The sequence below is a fragment of the Pseudonaja textilis genome, chromosome 7, assembly GCF_049901715.1.
Source record: "Pseudonaja textilis isolate UNSWEBS1 chromosome 7, rPseTex1.2, whole genome shotgun sequence".
NCBI lineage: Eukaryota > Metazoa > Chordata > Lepidosauria > Squamata > Elapidae > Pseudonaja > Pseudonaja textilis.
Window position 1 is genome coordinate 56,069,417 of NC_141996.1, and position 24,553 is coordinate 56,093,969.

At 37.5% G+C, this 24,553-nt stretch overlaps 1 protein-coding gene across 1 annotated transcript in view; it reads left to right on the top strand.

Moving 5' to 3' along the window:
• Positions 1–579: 579 nt before the first annotated feature.
• The window catches only part of EFHC2 (EF-hand domain containing 2), a 49,579-nt gene continuing 25,605 nt past the window's right edge, over positions 580–24,553 (top strand). The window contains exons 1-7 of the mRNA XM_026713651.2: positions 580–817; positions 2,032–2,220; positions 5,023–5,173; positions 10,328–10,551; positions 20,924–21,175; positions 21,968–22,078; positions 22,546–22,684. Of these exons, the coding sequence (XP_026569436.2) occupies positions 632–817; positions 2,032–2,220; positions 5,023–5,173; positions 10,328–10,551; positions 20,924–21,175; positions 21,968–22,078; positions 22,546–22,684 (1,252 nt within the window). The 5' untranslated portion in view covers positions 580–631. The remainder of the gene's footprint in view (positions 818–2,031; positions 2,221–5,022; positions 5,174–10,327; positions 10,552–20,923; positions 21,176–21,967; positions 22,079–22,545; positions 22,685–24,553) is intronic.

Sequence of the window (24,553 nt, forward strand, 5' to 3'; positions counted from 1 at the left end):
TAAGCCACACCCACAGAACCAGTTGTTAAGAAATTTGAATCCCACCCCTGGGGAGATGCCTTCCAAAATAAAAATTGAAGGAATCAGAATTTCTGAAGTGAAGTCAGCTGTATTTTATATACCAGGTTATATACTGTAATACCGTGAGACACCACATAAAGTAACTGTAAACGTAACTGTAACACAAGGATCTTCAAACTTGGCAAGTAAGACTTGTGGACTTCAACTCCCAGAATTCCTGAGCTAACATGACTGGAGGAGGAATTCTGGGAGTTGAAGTCCACAAGTCTTAAAGCTATCAAGTTTAAAGACCCCTGCTGTAATATAATCAAAGGGTTACCTGTTGTTATGTTCGTTTTCAACAATTGGCCTATGTCAATAAAGATGTCCATTTAATTAATTTTTGACCTGGGATGGTAACAATCCCTTGGGTATGCACGATGAAAAGGAAGAAAGACCTTTCGTAGCAGTCCCGTAGCTGGAACTTCGTCTACCTCAACAGAAAAGCACTAACAGCCCAGCCGTCCCGCCTCCCACGCAGGTTTTGCGGCAGAGTCTTGTGTCTGCAGGGGGCAGCATAGAGCAGGGGCGAAGCGAACGCACTATTCCCCGCTACCCTATGTGACGTCAAATGGGGGTCTCCAGGCAACTGGACTCCAAACAGCGCGGGTGCGCTTCCTTCGGCCTTGGTAGCGCGGAGGGCGACCAGCCAGGTTCGGGCAGCAACACCAGCCCTGAGGCGGCGGGGGGCGCGGCAGGCAGGACCGGCACAACTATGGCGCTACCGCTCCTGCCCGGGAACTCTTTCAACAGGAATGTAAGTAATGTTGAGTAAGACCCAGGGACCACCGGGAGCTCACCTGGTTTAGGTTTACAGAATGTTTTGCGGGGATGCCTATGCACCTGTGTAAATTTCGTTCGTGAAACTAATTCTAAATGCCCAATAACTGCCGTCCAACCAGAGATAGAATCTCTTCCCTTCAGAAGGCAGACTCAAACTCTGTCTTTGATAAGGTCTCAGATTACTTATAGAATTCTTCAATGTTGTATAATCTCGGCTTGCTTCCTGGACCTGCACCATCTGGGCAAAGAAAAGGCTAAACCTTATTGGAGACCCTTTCTAGAAAAATGGGTGACATAACAGGAGTTCTGCACCCAGGCGGCAGAGAAGGTGGATGAATCATTTCCCCCCACTCTTTTTTCATTGCTAAAATTGGCAGAATAATGTATGTATACCCTGCCTTTCTTAGTGTACAATGCTTTCTGATATAAGGACATGACTAAGTCTTATATTGAGAAGGATTTTACAACTGATTGGCATTACAGGTTAGAGATTCAGCCAATGTCATTCCTTGGTCTGTTACTCATTTATGCAGATATAAAAAACCCTTATATTTTAAAAAGCCAACATGCTCCAGTAGTCCTATCCTTATTTAATATTTGAATTTACCCAAAGTGTAGCTGTCCACTTTTTCTTCTTTTTTTAGAGCCATGGTACAATTAAACGTTTCAGAAATACCTTAATAGATTTTGCCTCTTGCATCATCAGTACTCCATAACTTTAGTAGTTTCTTAAGTCACTGGTATTTGTGTGTGTGTGTGTGTGTGTGTGTGTGTGTGTGTGTGAGAGAGAGAGAGAGAGAGAGAGAGAGAGAACATTAAAATACATATGTATATTTTCATATCCATTCCCATTCATATCCATTCCCATTGTTATTAACAGAGGTAGCACTTTAAATCTGCAAAGTCTGGTCTGTTTTGTTACGTGATAAATTTTAGCACTGGTTTCCTAAACTAAGGCATAGTATTAAGATGAACTCTTAATATTATGCAGTCTTGCCCCACCTTTATCTTTAAATGTGATTGAAACATACAATATTTCAACACTGATGATAGAACTGACTGCTATCAGGTTATTTCAGAGTTTTATGGATTTGAACAATTATGGTATAAATTATTTTGTATATTTAAAACATTTTCCTTTCTTTGTTTTTTAATAATTGTCTTCTATTTATTTCATTTTGATTGCAGCTAGGAAAAGAAAAGTTCCATAAGTCTCAACATTGGAGTTACTGCAATAAGGTTTCTATGTTGGTGGGAGAAGACAAACCTGGAATAGGAGGAGAACCTTTGCTTGGACAAAAACTAAAACCAAAGTATAGTGTATTTCCTAGAGGTGTTGGATGTGATGCACCTTCATGGGTAGCATTTGATAAACAGGTAACTGATTTGTTTATTCACACTGATCTGCTGCTGTGGGCGTTTTTGTTTTTGTTTCCATTTTCAGTAATTAATTGGATTCTAAAAAAAGTTAACTGAAAAAATGAAGGAAGAAAGTTTATTGCACCCCATAAAAAGCATTTTGGGAGAGCCAGAGATTGGCCATTGCACATCAGATGAGATAAAGTGGAGGAGTTTCTAATAAGGAAGATAATAGTCCAGAACTGGTGGAAGTCTTTGCTATTAAGTTATTAAAATTTGGCCAGGCTGCTAGACAAATTATGTGTGATTGAATTAAATACACAAAACATTTTGGAGGTTGGACAACATGTAGAAGTACCTGCAGAAACAGTTAGAAGTCAAATTTTCTAAAGCTCTTCAACAGTTTTGAACTATATATAAATAACTTCTAGTCTGTGTGGGTGGGTGTTGTTCACAAATCTTTTGTATAATTAGAGAACTGTACACCCCAACATTGCAAACTGTTAGATGAAATTTAACAGATTTATTCAGAATGAAAAAGATGCCCAGTCCAATTAATAAGAGATTCTTTCTTCTTACTTGCTTCACCTCTGTTATTTATTTTACTGAATTTGTACACAAATAAAAGTTTTGTTATCCTGGATACTCTATGTGCAAAAGTACACTTGGCATACATTTGCTGTTTTATAGATTTTATGAATTTTATAAATATTAGTTGTATCTCCAGCGTTATCTCCTCTTGTGCAATAAATATTAAGGATACGTCTAGTTTGGGGTTTTGACTGTAAAGTTCTGACAGAAAGTAATCTAAATTATAAGAAAATCTCACTGTACCATGAATGCATTTAGTACCTTAAAAATTGACTGTCTCTCAGTCTCTACTTCCTCATCTAGAAAATTAAGGTATCACAAATCATATTTCTGTACCTTCACACTCTAGCCTGGATGATTGGAAACAGACTGTTATGCTTCCTGTGATTAGCAAACCCTCTAATCTAGGATTGCCAAACACAGTTTACTGTCTTGCTTTTCAGATCTTGCTGCAATCACACACTCTAATTACAAACTACTAGAAAACAATGGAAAAGGGCTATCAGCCTCCTGTCCATGCTTCTTTCCAAAATGTGTTTGGTTGACCATGTGTTACACAGAATGCTGGACAAGATAAGCCTTTAGCCAGATCCTGTAGGTCTTTTTATTTTTATATAGACAGAAGTATTCCATTTGTAATCCAGCATTTAAGAGTTTGTATCATGAAATGCTCACATACTATTCTTTTTACTCCTAATTTTATATTTTCAAAGTATACAAATTGAAGGATTATGATGATTAGAGAAAAGTTTGCATTTCATGCATTATAATAATACATAAAATGATGATCTTAATTTTCTGTTTGTGTAATGCTTGCCGCACAAATGTAATGTTTGCAGCATTGAATGTAATGTTTACATTTACAAACTAGTTCAGCCAAAGTGCTTTGCAGTTAAATCATTTCCCAGTCTGAAAAAAATCCCCTATGGGACAAAATTCATATAAATCCAAAAAAAGTGACTTCACTGCACTGTGTATTAGGATATTAAATAGTTAAGACACATATGGGACAATTCATGCTTGAAAAGGTTCCTTATAAAACATGTTCATTAAACTGTATTGTGGAAGCAAGCCAAACATAATTCAGTTTCCTGGAGTGTCCCCAGGATTTGGCTAATCTCCATTCTCCCTGTTTCCCACCATGTTTTTTCTCCTTATATAGAATTTCTATTAATTTTATTGAAAAAGAGAGAATTAACATCAGCACATACATGCCAAACACCAGGCAGGTGGTGATAAATTGTTTCCAAAGCTCCATACTTAAAAGAAAGAAAGAATATTTCAAAAATTCAGAGATTTGAATTACCAGAAAGTATCATCTGCAATGTTTTTTCCTTGCTAATATGAACATTTTTCTTGATGAGGCTTGTGATTATTTTCATTTGATATTGGTAATGCTAGCTGCACGGTGTTTAATTAACTATGTACAGCCTGTCTAATTAGAAGATAAAATCTATCATTAAGGGTAAATTCAGACAAAACTCTAACTTTCATAATCTTTTTCTTGCCTACATAGCTGCTGTCCCTCTTATCTTGGTAGCAGAACATGCTTTGGTATTCTTTCAGTAAAGCATTCTAAAGGATTTCTTCTTTCCTGCAGTATGCCATCCTAATTGCATGCACTACAAAAATAAAATGCCATCATATTAAGAGTTTTTAAAATAATTTATTTTCCAATGAATATTACAAAACCAGAAAATTTGCATAGCCATGTCTTTACAGTATCAGGGCAATCATACAGTGACATTCAACAGAGTTCGTTTAATTTTTTTATAATTTCTGTTGTTGTGTCCCTGACAATTAAAAACATTGTTGACATGGGAATTTTATGTTGATTTTACTCCTTCCTTCCTTCCTCCACTCCCTTCAGAAATAGGAAGATGTAATACTGATTGTCATTCTTAGATTGTTGAGCTGTTATTTGTGTTGTATCTAAATGTAAGAATCTAGATAAGTAATCAATTGTATAATCTAATCAATTCAAGTGTTATGATCCTGTATAAAAGATCAATACAACTAATTAAAATATCTCCATAATAAATACAAAATAGTATAGTTCTTTGTTACAATCCAACTTTTCCACTCTGTGTGTGTGAGTGTGAGTGTGCATGTATGTACTTACTGTATATCTATGCATATACTCTGTGTTTGTGTTTGTGTGTGTGTGTAGTAGTAGTAGTAGTAGTAGTAGTAGTGGAATTTATTTTGTCTGTCTGTGCTTTTATGTAGGTATTGTCTTTTAGTGCTTATTTTGATGAAGAAGTTCCTGACAAAAATCAAGAGCTGTATAGAATAAGACATTGTAAAATATATTTCTATCTTGAAGATGACACAATTCAGGTTGTTGAACCCCAAGTGAAGAATAGTGGAATTCCACAAGGTATTTTATAACATTTTTATTACAAATGTTTTAACAGAATGATAGATTTGGAAGGAATCTTGGGTGGTCTTCTAGTCCAATCCTCTGCTCAAGCAGGACACCTTATACCATTTCAGACAAATGGTTGTCCAATCTCTTCTTAAAAACCTCCAGTGATGGAGCATAGACAACTTCTGAAGGCAAAGCCATTCCACTGATTAATTATTCTAACAGTTATTTTTTCTGTTCTGAGAGTTTTTTTCTTTTGCTTGCCTAATAAATTTTCTCAGAGTCAAGAACCACTTAATTATGTTGAGCTTCAGCCACAATATAAAATTTAGTGGTATAGGCCATAATTTGTTGCAATATACAGAATATAGTTTCCCAATATAATTTTGTGATGATCCTGTGATTAGATTCATGTGTGAATTATAGAAATGATATTTCATATGAATTATAATTGTGTTTTGAATCTGAAATTGAAAAGATAAAGTTTAAATTTTATTTACCTTTCAGAGTCAACAATTTAAAGTTGATGACATCGGTTAAAAAAAATGCATCATACTAAACCTAATAGGAACAGATTTATGTTTATGAACACAAAAAAGGAAAGTTGCATGGTTTTTTTTCAGGAAAGCAATCCCTTTTTTATTCAGTTATAAAGAAGAAAACCATTTTTGTTTATTGGCTTTTTAGTTTTTAGTATAAGGTTTATAGAAATATTTCTGAGTTTTAATACAGCTGTAATACCACCTTGTACGATAGATAGATAAGTAGATAGATAAAAAAACTAACGAAGAATAGAATAGAATAGAATAGAATAGAATAGAATAGAATAGAATAGAATAGAATACTTTATTGGCCAAGTGTGATTGGACACACAAGGAATTTGTCTTGGTGTAAATACTCTCAGTATACATAAAAGAAAAGATACATTCGTTAAGAATCAAGAATCATAATGTACAACACTTAATGATAGCCATAGGGTACAATCAGCAATCAAATCCTACTAGGAAACAGTCAATATAAATCATAAGGATACAAGCGACAAAGTTACAGTCCTACAATTACAAGTGGGAGGGGATGGGTGATAAGCAGTGATGAGAAGATTAACAATAATAATAGTGCAGACTTTGTAATAGTTGAACAGTGTTGAGGGAATTATTTGTTTAGCAGAGTGATGGCTTTCGGAAAAAAAACTGTTATTGTGTCTGGTTGTTCTGGTGTGCAGTGCTCTATAGTGTCGTTTTGAGGGAAGGAGTTGAAACAGTTTATGTCCAGGATGTGAGGGGTCTGTAAATATTTTCACAACCATCTTTTTGACTTGTGCAGTATACAGGTCCTCAATTAAAGGCATGTGGGTAGTAATTGTTTTTTCTGCAGTCCTAATTATCCTTTGAAGTCTGTGTCTGTCCTGTTGGGTTGCAGAACCAAACCAGACAGTTACAGAGGGGCAGATGACAGACTCAGTAATTCCTCTGTAAAACTGTATCAGCAGCTCCTTGGGCAGTTTGAGCTTTCTGAGTTGGCGCAGAAAGAACATTCTTTGTTGTGCTTTATTGATGACGTTTTTGATGTTAGGTGTCCATTTTAGGTCATGTGATATAGTAGAACTTAGAAATTTGAAGGTCTCTACTGTTGATTCTGTGTTGTCTAGTATTGTAAGAGGTGGTAGTATGGCAGAGTTTCTTTTAAAGTCTACCACCATTTCTACGGTTTTGAGTGTGTTCAGTTCCAGATTGTTCTGGTTACACCACGAGGCAAATTGTATAACCTCCTGTCTGTATGCAGATTCGTCATTGTCTCGAATGAGACCAATCACTGTTGTGTCATCAGCAAATCAGTAGTTTAACAGATCGATCATTTGAGATGCAGTCATTGGTATCTAGGGAGAAGGAAGTGGAGAAAGCACACAGCCTTGGGGGGCCCCTGTGCTGATTGTACAGGTATCGGATGTGATTCTGCCTAGCTTCACCTGCTGCTTCCTGTCTGTTAGGAAGCTTATGATCCACTTACAAGTGTGTTCAGGTACCGCTAGTTGGTTTAATTTACTTAGAAGAGTGTCTGGAATGATGGTATTGAATGCTGAACTGAAGTCTACAAAGAGGACCCTTGTGTAGGTATTTGGAGATTTAAGCATCAGGCGGAGGAGTCTGTTGGTCATCTGGCTGAGGATATCCCAGAATTTCTGCTTGCAGCAGTATTCATCCCATGTTTTGGGTTTTCTTTCCTAATCCTAACTCTAACCTGAACCTAATCTCAATTAATGTTTACGGTTTTGCTAAAGACAATGTGCTAAGAAACTGAGACACCGAGGATCCTAGGTCCAAAATGATATGGTGACTTAAGGTCAATTGCTGTCCCAGTCCTAGGGAAAAGGTAACGGCAAACTACTTCTGAAAAATGTTGCCAAGAAAACTGCATGGTTCAAGTACTTATTACAATCAGGACTGATTTGAGGATGCACACTTTAGACACAAAAGGAGAGGGTTGTGAGGGTAAGTAAAGCAGAGCTATTTAAATCCATTTGCTGTGCTGTACAATTATATAATTGTGTTTGAATGAAATTTGAGAGAAAATTGTTCAGCTAAGGATAGTTTTCTGGAAAAAGTTTTTAGGTGGTCTTCTAATTTCAGAATTTGATATGATTGCAGAAAAACTTCTGTATTGTGTATTCTGTATTGTGGTTTTATGTGTATTTAAATAAATCCCAATAATGAAGTAAGATTTGCTTTTAAATAAATACGCACAGGAGCAGAATAACAGTTAAATTTAACTACCAAGAAACAAACCATCAAATTTGTGGCACAAATAAAAAACAAATCCATCTAGAAATCAGAAGACATAACTTATAAGAGATTTAAACTGACCTGATAAGACAACTATGACCAGAAAGCAAGGATTTATAGTGCTATTTATTGGATTTTAAGAAAATAAATGTATTTAAGAAATATGTAGTACAGGTAATCCTCAACTTATGACCACAATTGAATCCAAAATTTCTGTTGCTAAGTGAGAAATTTGTTAAGTGAGTATTGCCCCATTTATGACTTTTCTGCCACAGTTGTTAAGTGAATCACTGCAGTTCTTAACCTTGGTTGTTAGTGAATCTGGCTTCCCCATTGACTTTGCTTGTCAGAAGGTTGCAAAAAGTCATCACATGATCCAGGAACACTGCAACTGTCATAAGTTTGAGTCAGTGGCCGAGTGTTTGAATTTGATCACATGACTGTGAGGATGCTGCAATAGTCATAAATATGAAAAATTGTCTGAAGTCACTTTTTTCAATGCTGTGATAACTTTGAATCGTCACTAAATGGAATATTGTAAGTCAAAGACTCCCTGTATTGCATTATCATATGCTCCCTTTTGAAGAATTGCTTATCCCAAACTACTGATACTCAGAATTGCAGTGAGACGTTAGTAACAATTGATTGTGGCAAGTGTGGACATCTGCTCTCCTTTGAAGCCAGGAAAGGAACAGAGGGATCATTTCCATTTTTGTCCATACTATATAAGCATTAAAATATATTAGACAGATTAAAAAATACTCAGAAGTATCCTTTTACTTATTCTTCCCTAGCAACAGGTTCCTCTATGTGCTATAAGAAGCTAATATATTAAATATATGTGGAATTATAACTAAAATTTCATCTCCAGTTAATTATTATTTCACCAGGAATTAAAACAAATCACTCCTGAAATATTGAAGAATAATATGTTTCTATTTTATACTTAAAAACTCAGTTTTATGATAACCGTTTCTATAAAAAATATATGTATTATTAATTTACCATAATAATATAACTTATGCATACTTATCTACTCTAACTGCATTTCCTGGGGTTAAAAGGGTATGGGTGTTGGCCATATTCCATGAATGTTAGAATGATATACAAAGGTGAAGAAAGGAAGGTAAAAGTAAGTTTTGACTTGTAACTATTATTTCAGTAGAGATAGGGATAATTCTTGCTCAGGACAGGATCCTGAATAATATTTTTGTAGAATATGCAGCACATATATGCATCCTGTTCAGAAATACAACTAAGCTTCAGGGGAAGAGAGCTAACAGGTTCTTATATGCATACTCATGGTAATTTTTTTTTTAAAAAAGGCTTCTATTACTTATTTTATTATATACTGAATCTTTTCTGGGAATTTTGACCTTTTCCCTTAAGACGTTTGGTAGCTACTTTATCTGAATTTTGCTTTAAAGATAGTCATAAGTAGTAATATGCTGTTGGATATTTATTTTAATAAGGGTGTTCTCTATATCTTCCCCTAATCTCACAGATATTAACCACAATACCAATTCTCCAAATGATTCTTGGACAATTTAACAGACAGGATAAAGACTTGCTGTTATTTAGGCAGATAGGAATTATAGTACCTCTTTCCAGCCTGATAAAGGGTTTCAAGGGGGCTCCAACTACATTTGAAAAACATAGTTAAGATCATACACTTTAATTAGAAACCAAACAAAAAATGTATGAGAGCAACCCAGTACAACTTACAACCACAACTGAGCCCAAAATTTCTGTTGCTAAGCAAGACATTTGTCAAGTCAGTTTTTCCCCATTTTACAATCTTTCTTGCTACAGTTATTAAGTGAATCTGGCTTTCCCATTGACTTTACTTATCAGAAGGTCACAAAAGGATCACATGACCCTGGGATGCTGCCAAGTGTCTGAATTTTGATCAAGTGACCATTGGGATACTGCAACGGTTGTAGTTGTGAAAATGGTCATAAGTCACATTGTAACTTCAAAATTACAATGTAAGTTGAGGGTAATCTCAAGGAATGCTAAAATAATTGTTTGAAAAGTTACATCTTTACCTAGTAAGCTACTGGAATCAGAGGCAGGAAATTCTATAAGTTGCATGCAGAGTTCTGAATGCATATAGAAATAATATATCAAGGAACAAAACCCTGATATACTGTTTTTATTGATGATTTTCTGAGAGAAATCCTCAGATAGGAGTTTCAAGTGGCATAGTCCAAAGGGGGTTTCAATAATTGATGTTTTGATGTTTTAATTCACCCTATATAATATTTCAGGCAAAATTTCTATTACCATGTAACTATTTTGAGATTTCATGTGAATAATGTTAATATAAAGTTCCAGTTTAGTAAGTTATAGTAAGTAATATTAATTGTGCTTTTCTTCAACATAGGAACACTTCTTAGGCGCCATCGGATTCCACTCCCGCCTCCTAATGAAGATCAGTTTTATACTGTTGATTATTTCAACCTTGATACTGATGTCATATTTTATGGCCAAAGATATAAAATTATAGACTGTGATCAGTTCACTAAAAATTTCTTGAGAAAGATGGGAGTCAAAGTAAATCCCCCATTGGAACGTCCAGATGATCCCTATACGAAAGGACGCCAGAAGGTTAGATGAAAGAATGGTTGACAAAACTATTGTTTGTAGGGTAAAATTAAGAACAACTTGTACATAACAAACAAGGAAAATTTCATGTTAGGAAAGAAATATTTTAAAGAATCCTTCTTAAGAAGAGGTCTTCCGTTAATAATCCATATTTTATTACATTTCTTGTATTGGTTTGCATATATTCCTTATTAGATACTTATTCCCTCAGAACATGACCAGAAATATAGCTTAACATTGTGTTTACCATCACTATAAATAGTGCTATAAAATTTAGTGCTTGTATCAATGAGTAAACCAGATTAAATTGCAATATCTTCATACTTTGTCCATAGTTTTCAAAGAATATCAAGGATATGTTAGATAGCACGTAAAATCTCTTGTAAAAATATTAAATGTTGCCAAGGATGTTGGTGTTCAAAAGTACTGCAGATAATAAAGTCCCTTTAATACTTTTTTAAATACTGCAATCTTAAGGAATGATTATATACAGTGCAACCTGTTTAAACGAAACTTATAATGTACTATAAATGTTTCTTTAATTTTGTTTGATTGGAAGGCCCATGCATACATTTTCCCCCAACACATATCAGCATGGAATATAGTGAGCATAATAGCAAGCCTCTCTTCAATTGTAGCAGTAATTATTTTACTTTACTGATAAAAGGCACTGATTGAATCTTTCTACTGGTAGTCTACATTTTCTTTGAGAATTTTCAGCTAACACCAATCAGCTATGTAGCTTGCAGGGACTACAGTGTTTATTGTGTGGCAGCTGACTCTGTTTTAAGATATTGTTATTCTGCCCATTTTATATTTCATATCTCATTATGATATGTGCCCTGGTTGTTCATTTGTATAGCTAAGGCAGCAGAAATATCTGGCAACATCAAAGGCAACTGGGCAGACCTTCTAAGATAGCAGTGATCACCTTCATATAAGAGAGGGGGTTAGAAAAGGCATCTAAACATTGCCTGACCCTCAACAACATCTGGCTAGTTAACCATAGCTAGCTTTCCTCTCAGCAAGTCCTGATATATAATCATTATCAGCAGCTATTTACCAAGTCTCACCAGCACATTTGAAGACAAGAAAACTTTCTATGAAGATGAAGGAGATGAATACCTAACCACATCGCTGGAGACAGGGAGTGGGGTCTGGGGCCAACGGAGCCATGATCTACCTCAACCAGGACTGTCGGAAGGTTTCGGAAGGTTCCGAGAACAGAGAACTTGTGGGTAATCCCTAGAGTGAGCAGAGAGACTGAGCGGAGAGGCCAGGACACCATCCCGAGCGGAGATCCCAAGACTCCATTCTGTAGGACGCCATTCTGAACGGGTGAGATTTGAAAGAAACGAGACTGGCAGATAGTGAACAGTGCGATTCCATGCAGAGAGCAGATAGTGCTAAGAGCCGGAATGAGCTGTGATTAGATGAGAATGTGATTCTGACACTTACAGAGAGACTGATTCTGAGAGAGAGCCATTTTGAGCAGCATAGAATGAATGGCATGGAATGAGCTGTGACTGGTGAAGAGGGGGATTCTGAACTGCAGAGAACGAGACGGAACTGACAGAGGGTGATCCTAAACATCTGAAAAAGAGCCGGGACTGAGGAGAGCAGGAGAGTGTGATTCTGAACAGCCATGAATTGCAGAGAACTGAAGAAACTCATGGAGAATCAATAGACACTATCTAAGAGGAATAATCTCCTAAACAATCTCCATTTAAATCACCTAGCTGATTAGTCAGCCTGCATTTAAATTCCCACTCAGCTGATTGGAAAACCTCCACTTAATCTCCACCCAAATCTCATCCATTCCAAACTCCCAAGTACATCTACTTGGGAGAGTTCATTCAAATCTTCTCCATTCAAATCTATCAAGCAGCAACACTTCCTCTTTAAAAACAAAAACAAAACAAACAACGTGGCTTTTAAGGAAAGACAAATGAGCTTTTCACTATAACCCTCCAATACTTCACTACCTCCACTATTTCGTTACCTCAAGACCAATTATTGATAGATAATGCTTTGTCTAAAATAATTGATTTATCATTTAATAGAATAATAATTAATTGTTAAATGACCACTAATTTACTGATTTATTGAATTGATAGAGATTTAATATTATATCATTGATTATCTAGTTGATTGATTGATTTTTAGTAATAAGTAATCTTATTTTTGATCTGTTCTCTTATCAATTAACATTAATTACCAACATTCATTAAGTAACTGTCTACCTGTCACATTAATTAGCTATTGTAATTGTTTAGTGTACTATTGTCATTGACCATGCCAGCCAAAAACTCCAAACCCTCCACTACAAAACAACAACAAAAGAATAATATCTCTACCAATGACCTCCCAGACTCCTGCACATGCTTCAAATGTCTTGAAACCATCAATGAAAATGAAAATAACATTGAATGCCATCTATGTGACAATCAAGCCCACCTTGCCTGCTTAAACTTAAACAAAAAACTAGCTGATTTCCTAAAAACATCAGATACATTCCCTTGTCTATGTCCATCATGTTTACCTAAGCTAAACAAACTAAGTACCCTGCCTGACAGAGTTGAAAACATAGAATCATTCATTCACTCAATAGAAGAACGCTTAGCAACACATTTTGAAACAACTATACAAGCAAGCCTAATCTCTCTTGAAAAAAATATACAGCACAGATAAGTGAATACCTATCAGCTCAAACTCAAATCCCAACTCAACAACCACTATCACAACTACTACCTCAACTACAATCATAACTACAACCAAAAATAACCACTAAACTACAGCCACAAATAATCACTATCCCATCAAATAATTCCACAAATGCTATCCCCTTACTCATCAGAGACATCATGGAATGTGATCAGAAACGTCCAAATGCCATCTTATTTGGTCTTGAAGACCCCAACGAATCAGATGATATCACCAAAGTTCACAATATCATAAGCAACTCAAATAAAAAAAAACATCTCTCCTGAACATATCATTGAAATAACCAGAGATGGCCCTGAGTTCAAATACAATGAAGGCTCGGTGGCCCCAAGATTTTGTAGAGTGGTTTGCAAAAATGAGTCCAGCAAACGTATATTCATTCATACAATAAACACCATTGCAAAAACCAATCCCACCCATAACAAACTCTGTTCAAGACCAGACTTATCTATACTGCAAAGAATCCGCTCCTGTGAATTCCGCACAGAACTCAAGAAACATCTAGACAATAGAAAGAAGGACCTGTACATTGACTACTGTGCTAAGTCAGACAATGCACAACTCCCCATCCAACCCTACCTCATCCAATCCACCATCACTCAAAACTAGGCACGCACGCTTCTAACTACCTCAATTCCAACAACAACTGGCCTTAAATGCAAGCTACTCAATGCAAGAAGCCTTGTAAATAAAATACCTGAATTTCTCCTCTTACTAAATATGGCTAAATTCAACATCATTTTTGTCTGTGAAACATGGCTCAACGCATCTCTCCCTGACTCCATTACCACAGTAAGAGACTTCAATCCAAAAAGAAATCACTTTGGCGGAAAAACAAATCTGGTCACGTTGCCAACTTCAAAAACTGATACAAAAATTTATGCCACCAGATAAAGACTGAATGCACCGATTATCACATTAAACAAGAAGAAAACCAATTCCTCCTGTGCTTTCTACAATTTTGTAAACAACAAACGAAAAGACTCAAGGTCCATCCCACCCCTGAAAGGACCTAATGGTAAAGACTGCAACGATGACACTATTAATGCCAACCTCTTTAACATATTCTTCGACTCAATATTTGTAAACAGCAATGGATCATGCCCAGTATTTCCTAGTCGAACCACAGACAACTAATACGTATAGATTTTACAGAAGAAAATGTTGAAAAAGCACTATGCAATCTCAAAACATCTATATCTATTGGACCAGATGGAATATGTGCCTACTTCTTGAAAAAGCTATCCACTGCCATAGCTGAACCTCTAAGCATAATCTTTGAAAAATCTTTCAGGACAAAAACTATGGTCAAAAGCCATGGTCATCCCCATCTTCAAAAAAGGAGATGTCAGCCTAGTTGAAAATTACAGACCAATCTCTTTATGCTGCGTCACCTGTAAAGTCATGGAATCAATTATTAACCAATCCATCATCCTCCACTTAGAAACAAACAAGCTACTCTCTAATAAACAATTTGGTTTCAGGAAAAAACTATCATATAATCTGCAACTCTTACACTGCAAAAACATATGGACTACACAACTTGATCAGGGCAAAGCAATAGACACAATCCACATAGACTTCTGTAAAGCCTTTGAATCAGTGGTACAAGCAAACTACTCCTAAAACTAAAATCTTACGGTATCTCTGGACACCTGCATAACTGGATAGAAGCATTCCTGTCAAACAGACAACAAATGGTCAAAATTGGGAGTGTCCTATCAAATTCTGTACCTGTCAACAGTGTGTCCCCCAAGGCAGTGTTTTAGGACCAACTCTTTTCATACTCTACATAAATGACTTCTGTGATCATATCAAGAGCAACAATGTTCTCTTTGCTGATGATGTAAAGCTATTCAACACCACAGACAATACTGCTACCCTTCAAAAAGACCTTGACTATGTATCAGAATGGTCAAACAAATGGCAACTTCAAATCTCAACAAATAAATGCTCTGTCTTACATATTGTTAAAAAAAATCAGAAAATAAAATAAAGGCTGAATAGTCAAGACCTTGTTGATGGATCCAAACTCTGTCAAGGATCTTGGAGTACTCATCTCTAATGACCTAAGTGCTAGAGCCCACTGTAACTACATAGCCAAAAAGGCTTAAGAGTTGTTAACCTAATCTTATGTAGCTTTTTCTCTGGTAATATTACACTACTAACTAGAGTATACAAAACATTTACTAGACCAATGCTCGAATACAGCTCATCAGTCTGGAACCCACATTACGTATCTGATATTAACACAGTTGAGAAAGTCCAGAAATATTTCACAAGAAGAGTTCTCCAGTCCTCTACTTGTTGCAGAATACCTTATTCCATCAGACTTGAAACTCTAGACCTAGACAACCTAGAACTACGCTGCCCTCGTTCCGATGTAAGTATAGTACATAACATTATATATTGCAATGTCCTTCCTATCAAGGAATACTTCAGCTTCAACCATAACAATACAAGAGCACACAATAGATACAAACTCAAGGTAAACTGCACCAAACTTGATTGCAGGAAATATGAATTCAGCAACAGAGTGGTCAATGTCTGGAATACTCTACTTGACTCTGTGGTTTCTTCCCCAAACCCTAAAAACTTTAACCTTAGACTGTCTACTATTGACCTCACCCCTTTCCTCAGAGGTCTGTAGGGGGTGTGCATAAGCACACTAATGTGCCTACCGTCTCTGTCCTATTGTTCCTTTTTATTTTTCTTATATGTATCCATTTCATGTATTCATAACTATGTTTATACTTATACCTGTCATCTTATAATCGCTTGACAAAATAAATAAAATAAATAAAGATCTGAATCAAATTATTTGAATAAGCTTTGACAGTGACAAATTCATCATTTCGGGTGATTTCAACAATAGGTTGAAGATAACTGGGCCAGATTTCTTGTTACATTTATTATAGGAGAAAATGTGGGCCAGTTTATATTAAAGGGAAGCAGAGGGAAAATAGGCACTGGAGATGAATTAGATTAAAAAGAAGAAAGAGCTGAAGGTTTCTCTTTAAGACCTATTGCCTAAAACTGAGTAGCTGTTGATTCAGGGAAGTTGATTCAAAAATTGTAAGAGGAATTTGCATATGTAAGATACTGCTGAATGTTTATAATTACTTTGTAAAACATAACGCAACAGAATCCCCGTTATATGAATCTGCTCAAATGTTGTGTTCTTGTATATACCCCCTTTGAGGCAATTTCATTTAAATTCTAATCTTGCTGATACTTTTAAACATTTTGGTAGTTGTTTTATTGTTCTGGAAGGGATTGTAAAATATGTAATATATTCAAAGCTGCTTGGTTTTAAACCCTAGAACTTAATAATAAACATAAAATAATAGCTACCCTAAGGAGCGATATCATGAAATAAATCAACTGAACAGACATTTGTTGGGCTACCCTAACCTACTGAAAACCCTCAATGCTATTTATCACATGGCTGTGATAGCTGTACTTTACATTACTAGAATGAATGTGCAGAATGTTTATAGTTTATCTTGTAATACATGTTTGAATCAATATAATAGCACTACAACTTTTTACACAGATTTTTAATTAGGATTCTCCTAGCTTAAATGTAACTGCACTATGGTAACTGTCAGATTAATTTAATTCCAGTTTCTGTTATCATTTGTCCTTTCCTATGTTGCATAACATTTCCAATAGAACAAAATGAAATAAAACTGATGGAAAAGAGTAAACTTCAAGATGTTTTCTTAAGAGGCAATTGGACTTTTTTTTGTTTTTCTTTGAAGACATTTGGCTTCTCATCCAAGAAGCTTCTTCAGCTCTGACTGTATGGTTGGGAAATGGGAGCTGAAGAAGCTCCTCGGATAAGAAGCCAAACGTCTTCCAAGAAAAACAAGAAAATCCAGTTGCCTCTTGGAAAAAGCACCTTTGGGACAACCATGACCTGGATGACTGAGAATTTCCATAGATACTCCTTTATGCTACAGAATTGTAGATAAGGAGCGTTATAACAAGGGTGGCTGAACATATAGAGTTCTGCGGTCATCATAGTAAATGCCAAGAGATTATGAATTAATTTCTGAAAGCCATTGTTAAGAATAGGGGCAGTGGATTTAATCTAAGTTTTTTTTTAAATCAAGAATTATGGATTATTCCTAATTATACCTTTAACACACAAAATAAAAAAGCAGCTGTTAGGGCACTGAAATATAGTTTTATCATATATTTTTTTTGGTCTGGGAAGGGTCAGTAGTTGCTGATTGAAAGGCTTTTTTATGCTGAACTTCTAACTCTACTGAGAGTTTGCACATATGCACATACATCTTTATTCAGTTTCATACTTATTTATACTTCTGTGATGCTTGTTTTCTCTTAATTATATTTTAACGTTAACTCAACAAAGAGCAGAAACTCTGCTTCCCTAAATGATGTTTCATATACACATAAATAGCACAAATGATGTATCTGGAAATCGATGTCCATAATTGCTTATGCACAGGGGCCAGATAAAAATACATACTGGGTTGACTAGTAATATTTTCACTTTATCATCTGCACACTAGGCTTCTCTTTTCAATTGGTTAATTGAGAATGCATGATCATTACAAAAAATTAAATAGTGGCAGCTGACCATCCTTTTTTTCCCTAAATCCACCTGATTCTGCACACATGCATGCACACATACACACAGAATCTAGAGAATGTTTTAGTACAATTAAATATTAATATATTCAAAACAAAAATATAACCTTGTAAATATCATTTTAAGAAGCAGGGAAATGGCAATTGCCTTAGCTGGCCATTTAGATTAAGTAACTCTTGTGCACAAATATTTTGTGTACTCTATTTACAGCACAATCCCATACTAAGCATCTACTCAAATTATCACTGAAATAAATAGTAAATTTACTCCACAGTAAATGGTTGTAGGATTGTTGCTTAAATGTCTACAGTCTAATGACTGGGAACAGTGGATAGCAGATTTGAGATGGAAATTGTTCTTAATTGATCTGCACATATGTAACCTTACAGAATACATTTGTTTACTATTGCTAATGTTAACATACCTACCGTGTTTCTCCAACAATACGGCCTCCACCAATAGGAACGCCCAGCATGATTTCTAGGCATGAGGTGAAATTAATCCCCGCCCCTTAAATTTAGGCCTATTCAAACCATGCTTTTCCCCGCCATTTCTCACACCGTTCGTTAGAACTACACAAGGTGAAGAGAAATGGGCGGGGGAAGAGTGGGGGGGGGATGGGGAGAAAACCTGCCTTTAGGAGTGCCCTGCAGGTAGCCTAGGCTAGAATACCCCGATAGCCGATAGAAGCTCTCTGAAGGCAGAGTCCCCAGCGCTTCAGGGCGTGGCATGGCTACCCGTGTCCCCTCACCTTTAGGGCAGTCTCTTTCGGGCGATGGAAGCTCCCCAAGTGCAGTCACTAGTCACTTCGATCGGCCGGTAGAAGCGGCCTCAGGGCGAGTGCACACACACACACTCCCCTCGCCACGAGGCTGCTTCTTTCGGCAGACGAAAGCTCCCTTGAAGGCAGAGTCCCCAGCCGCTTTGGGGCGAGGCGTGGCTGCCCGTGTCCCCTTGTCTTTAGGTAGTCTCTTTCAGGCGATGAAAGCTCCCCAAATGCAGTCACCAGCCACTTCGATCAGCCAGTAGAAGTGGCCTCGGGGCGAGCACACACCCCCCTCACCACGAGGCCGCTTCTACCGGCCAATCGAAGTGGCTGGTGATTGCATTTGGGGAGCTTCCATCACCCGAAAGAGACTGCCTAAAGGCGAGGGGACACGGGCAGCCACGCCACGCCCTGAAGCGGCTGGGGACTCTGCCTTTGGGGAGCTTTCATCGGCCGATAGAAGTGGCCTCGCGGCGAGGTACGTGCATATGGGCCGCTCTAGGTGGGGGAGGAAATTAAGTCACCCCCAAAAGACAGCGTAGCCGTTTTTTCAGGGGTCAAAAAAAAATAAGGCCCGGCCTTATTTTGTTAGAAACACAGTAGTATTTTATGGAGCCTTGGTAGTGCAGTGGTTAGAGTGCAGTACTGCAAGCTATTCCTACTGCAGTTTGGCAGATCGAAACCCACCAGGCTCAAGGTTGACTCAGCCTCCCATCCTTCTGAGATGGGTAAAATGAGGACCCAGACTGTTGGGGGCAATATGCTGACTCTGTAAACCGCTTTGAGAGGGTTGTAAAGCAGTATAAAGCGGTATATAAGTCTAAGTGCTATTGCTATTGCTATTTTAGCTGGCATATAAAATAATTGAGTGGCAATATAAATATTAAACTACCTAAATCTGGCAAACTAACTGATTTATTTTCCAAGATAATGATTATATTAATCCATGGAAAATTTAGAGACTCATTAGAGTTATTATAATAGTACAGTGTAAGCTTTATGTGTATTTAATTGATAAATGCTATATCTATTACTGAAAGGAGAATTTACCATTTCCCCCTCACAATCTTTTTGATCTTGTCATTTTTGCCCATTTATTCATTTTATCTCTTATGTTTTGTAAAAGGATCTTAAGGTTCTTCCCATCCAATGATCATTTTATTAATATTTTAAAGCCTGGAATACTATGGTTGCTCAGTCATTGGTAGGGGCTTATAGAATAATCGGCTCCCCCCCTCTTAATTCCAGCACCCCCTCCCACTTCTTCCTCTCTACTAGTTTCAGTGATGTCATAATGTCCAAGGTTAGTGTTCTGAAGAGACAGGGATATTCATCCTGTTTCTTTTAGGTGTTTATTGCTTGAATCCTCAAATTCAGGTTTCAAATTGAAGGTAATATCATTTGCACTGTTTCTAGGGTATTTGTATTGGCTTTCTAGCTTTATCTATGAACAATTTGGTCTCTTCAAATTTTTATCTGTGCTATCTTTTTCCTCTTTGCTGCCATTTCTTCAGACCACTTTCTTCCATTCAAATTGTGTTCCTATTTTCACAAACTGTCTTTTATATAATCTCGTTACCTCCAATATTCACCTAATGTGCTTTTCAATACAATTATTTATTTTGTCTGTGAACCTTCCTTACAGGCATATTGTAGCAAGTTACTAATACTGAAATAATACTAATAGATTTTGAGAACAACCATTTTACTTTATTTTATTTTATAGGCATAATATAGCAAGCTACTAGGATGAAATAATACTAAAAGGTTCGTTTTGAGAACAAGAACCAATACCTACTTGGATAAGAAACTTTATACTACTACTTCAGAAATATGAAAAAAAATGATTACAAAATGAAGAAAATATATCTGACAAAAATGTGCCTGGGACACATTTTTGCATACAAAAAATGGGATTGTGTATTGAGATATTGGAAGATAGTAATGATTTCCAGTTTTTAGATGTAAAAGTTCTTCATAAAAAGAAAAAAATATTGAAACTTGATATTTGGGGTCACTATTGAAATTGTTCCTGGATGGTTACTAAATGTAGCATATATTTCATTTGCTATAAACAAAAGTGAAATATGTATCTGTTATACTGAAATAAAATGTATAGGAAAAAAGAAGTATTAGAAAAAAATTATGATTTTAGCTATGCAGACTGGTCCTGTGGGGTATTTTTTAAAGTTACTGACACACTGAGATTTTTTATGGTCATAACTATAGTAATTTAAAAAAACATTTTCTTTTTTGATCTGCAGTTGATAGATAGTATGACACCATTGCGTCCCTATGAGCGCTTTGATACACTTCGTCAGTTTCTAGAACATGAGGGACATGTTTTACGTTTTTACGGTGTTTGGGATGACACTGAAACAATGTTTGGGGACATTCGAGAAGTGGTGCTACATTATTTTTTGGCTGATGATACGATTGAAATAAAAGAAGTGATACCTATAAATTCTGGCCGGGATGCTGTACCTCTATTCCTCAATAGACAGAAACTACCAAAGGTAAATGCGTATGTGAAAAATATGGTTTGATATTTGGCAAGGTTGGAACGCATTTATACATTTATTTCATTTGCTGTCCATTTCAATGAAATAAAAACATATGTAGTTAGATGGACATAAAATGTAGCTTTTACGTGAAACAGACGTTTAATATCTTATAAAATTTCAGATGCAGGTAGTTTTTGACTTATAATTGGGACAGGAATCTTGATGGTTGAGTGAAGTGGTCTTTAAGTAAGACATGACATGACCACTTTGCTGAATAACTGTAATTCTGGCATTCACAGTTATAATTGTTAAGTGATCTCATGGGTCATTAAGTGAATGAAATCCCAACTAAATAGCATTGGTTGCTTCAGAGAGAGTGGGAAAAACACTTGGACGCCAAATGTAGGCTGAGGATAAGATGGGGTCTTGCAGCACATGCAATTCTGCCATGGCCTGGGAGGCTTCAGCTGGCTTCAGACAGCCTATCAGCATACATAAACATTTTTACATATTTGCGTAGATTTACATAGGCAGGTGGAGGGAATTGCAGTGCCCCAATGGTTGTAAGTGTGGCTGAGCTGCCAAGCTCCTGAATTTTGAGCACATGATCATGAGGACACTGCAACAGCTGTGACTTCAGGCATGGGTTGTAATTCCATTCAATTAGCACCAGTGTAATTTCAGTTGCTGAATGAATAGTCATACATCGAGCACTCTTTGTACTAGATAATCCTGACTGCTCTCTTTAGTTAGTCTGGCAATTACATATATTAATAGCCTGTGTCTTTTTTACCTGAACCCCAGTTTGCTCCAGTTGGAATATATCAGCCTGGTACAATTACAGATCGGACAGTCTTGAATGTGTTTGGAGGGCTAGTTGGAAATAAAGGTCGTTATATTCTGGATAATCGTAAGGTAAGCTATTTTAGACAATTATAATTTACAAAGTTCACTATATTTAAATTGTCTTTCTATGACTGTTATTTGAGTAAGCAGATTGGGTGAAAATGTGAATTGGTAGAAGATGTATACAGTAGGTCACAAACATTTCTGACCACAACCAAATCAGGTTCTGACCCAAAAATTCACAAAATTTTTGAATCTGATCACAAACACATACTTGGGTGGCAGTCAAACGTGACCCTTGACCCAGAAATTCCTGAAGATGAAACATTAGAAGACGAAGAAATCGCCAAAGTTATGGAACAAATTATGGTCATGACCAGAGGTTCTACTGTAATGTAATACAAACATATAATCTCATTCAAAAAGATATTTCTCAAACTGAAGCTTCTCAAGAAATTTTTCAAAATAAAATAACTGTTATAATCATCAGTGTATATATTTCCCTCTTTCTCCTCTCCCCACTCTCCAATTATTAGACAGGAGCTGTGTATCAGGAATTTTATAAAGACTGTGACCTTAGAATAGGAGCAACAATCAATGTTTGGGGACGAAAAATAATTCTCTGTGATTGTGATGAATTTTCCAAAGAATATTATAAGACAAAGTATGGAATCAGTAAGTAAAAATACCAATATTTTAATTTTAAATTGTGTATTTGTCAAGGTTGGTTTTTTAATCCATTGAGAACATTATTGTAATGCACGTTTTAGCAACAACATCTGTATAGGAGCTTAACCAATTAGAGATGAATGCTTTTATCAATATCCTTTAAGGCAAAGATTCTGCCATATCTGGATTTCATGATTGGCAGTTTGCAAGCTCAGATGTGGATAAAAGTCTCCAGGTTTGGAATGGTGTGTGTGTGTGTGTGTATGCGTGCACACACACACACACACACACACACACACACACACACAAAACACATTAAAGAAGATGTTTTTCTCCCAATCCCAGACATCATTGGAGTTTCCCTGTTCAGTGCTCCCTCCCAGCAAAGCAGGAGGTGTAGGATGATACTGCTATGTGTGGAAGCAGAGGAGAAAGTTTGCAGGAAGCAGTTTCCTCTGAATCCAACTTCTGTCTTGACAGATCTCTGGAGAGCAAGAGGAGGAGGCAGGGGAGCAGCACTCCCCAGTCCTGCATGAGAGAGGGAATCTTGAAAGGGAATCCCCATTTCCAATTGTGTGGTAAGAATGCTGGCTTGTTGGGGCAGCCTTCCCTCATGCAGCTCCCCCACCACCCCTCCTCCTCTTCAGAGATCTGTCAAGCAGAAGTTGGATTTGAAGGAAACTGCTTCCTGCAAACCTTCTTCTCTGCACTTCCACACTCAGCAGTGTCATCCTCCGTCTCCTGTGGGAGGCCAGTGAAAGCTGGGAGAGAGGATCCAGAGGTCTCCAGTGGAGGAAGGCGAGACCAGAGTGAGCACCAAAGCCTTGTTCACCAAAGGAGCCTTGCTATCCCTCTCAGGCCACGCAGATTGGGTCTCCTTGCATGGATGGCAGCGTGGGCTGATCGGAGCTCTGCAGCAGAGGGCAAGCGACCAGCTTGGCCCTCGAGCTCCTGGGGCACTGGGATCTTGCAACCCAGCCCCACTTCTTCTTTGGCATGTCCAGCCGCACTTACTCCTTCCTTTAGGCTGCTGATGCTGTGCTCTCTCTCCTTGGCCAGGTTGCTCATGGTGGATGCAGGAGAGCAAAGTGCATGGGTCAGAGGGATTCCCGCTCCCTCTCCATGTGAGGAGATCCCGCTTTGTAAGCAAAGCATCCTCAGTGATAGAATGGGAGAACACCAGGACAGATCAAGAGAAGGGGACAAGGGAATGGCAAAAGGGCAGCTGGGCTGCTGGTGGCCAAGTCCTAATGCAGGACTTTCTTCAGACCTTCCTCCCTCTCATTCCAATCTCCCTCCTCCCTCCCCAGAAAGGCACGAAGGGAGGGGCAGTGGGTGGCAGCGCTGCCAGTGGCCACAGTTTTCCTACACGGGGGGTGGGGGTGGGCTGCGAGGCCAGCTTGCAACTCTGCACCAGCAAGCGAGCCATGGAGACAGCTGGTGGTAGGCGCTGCACTATTGCTGGCCCCGTGCTGATCTACATCAACTTTGTTGCAGCCCACCTGGGCCTTAGATTTAGCCCGTGGGGCCACCCTGGCTGCTAGCCCCCATGCAGTTGCTGCCTGCTGGGCTGGGGCCAGGCTGAGGCCAAGGCGGCAGGGGCTGGTCCCTTGCTGTCTCCAGGCGGCCCCGCAGACCAAATCTAACCACACTGTGGGACGGATCTGGCCTGTGGGCCTTGTGTTTGACATGTCTGCTTTAGATCAATGGGTAGCCCATAGGCTCTGTGTGGCCCCTATACTTCCTTTGGAGCAGTCTACTGAAATGATTTACTATGGCAAAGTTTTTGATGTTTTTTATGATTGAAGATTTGCAGTATACATATCAAGATATTTAATACTGAAACTTGCAAATATGTTCAAAAATAAAGTCCCA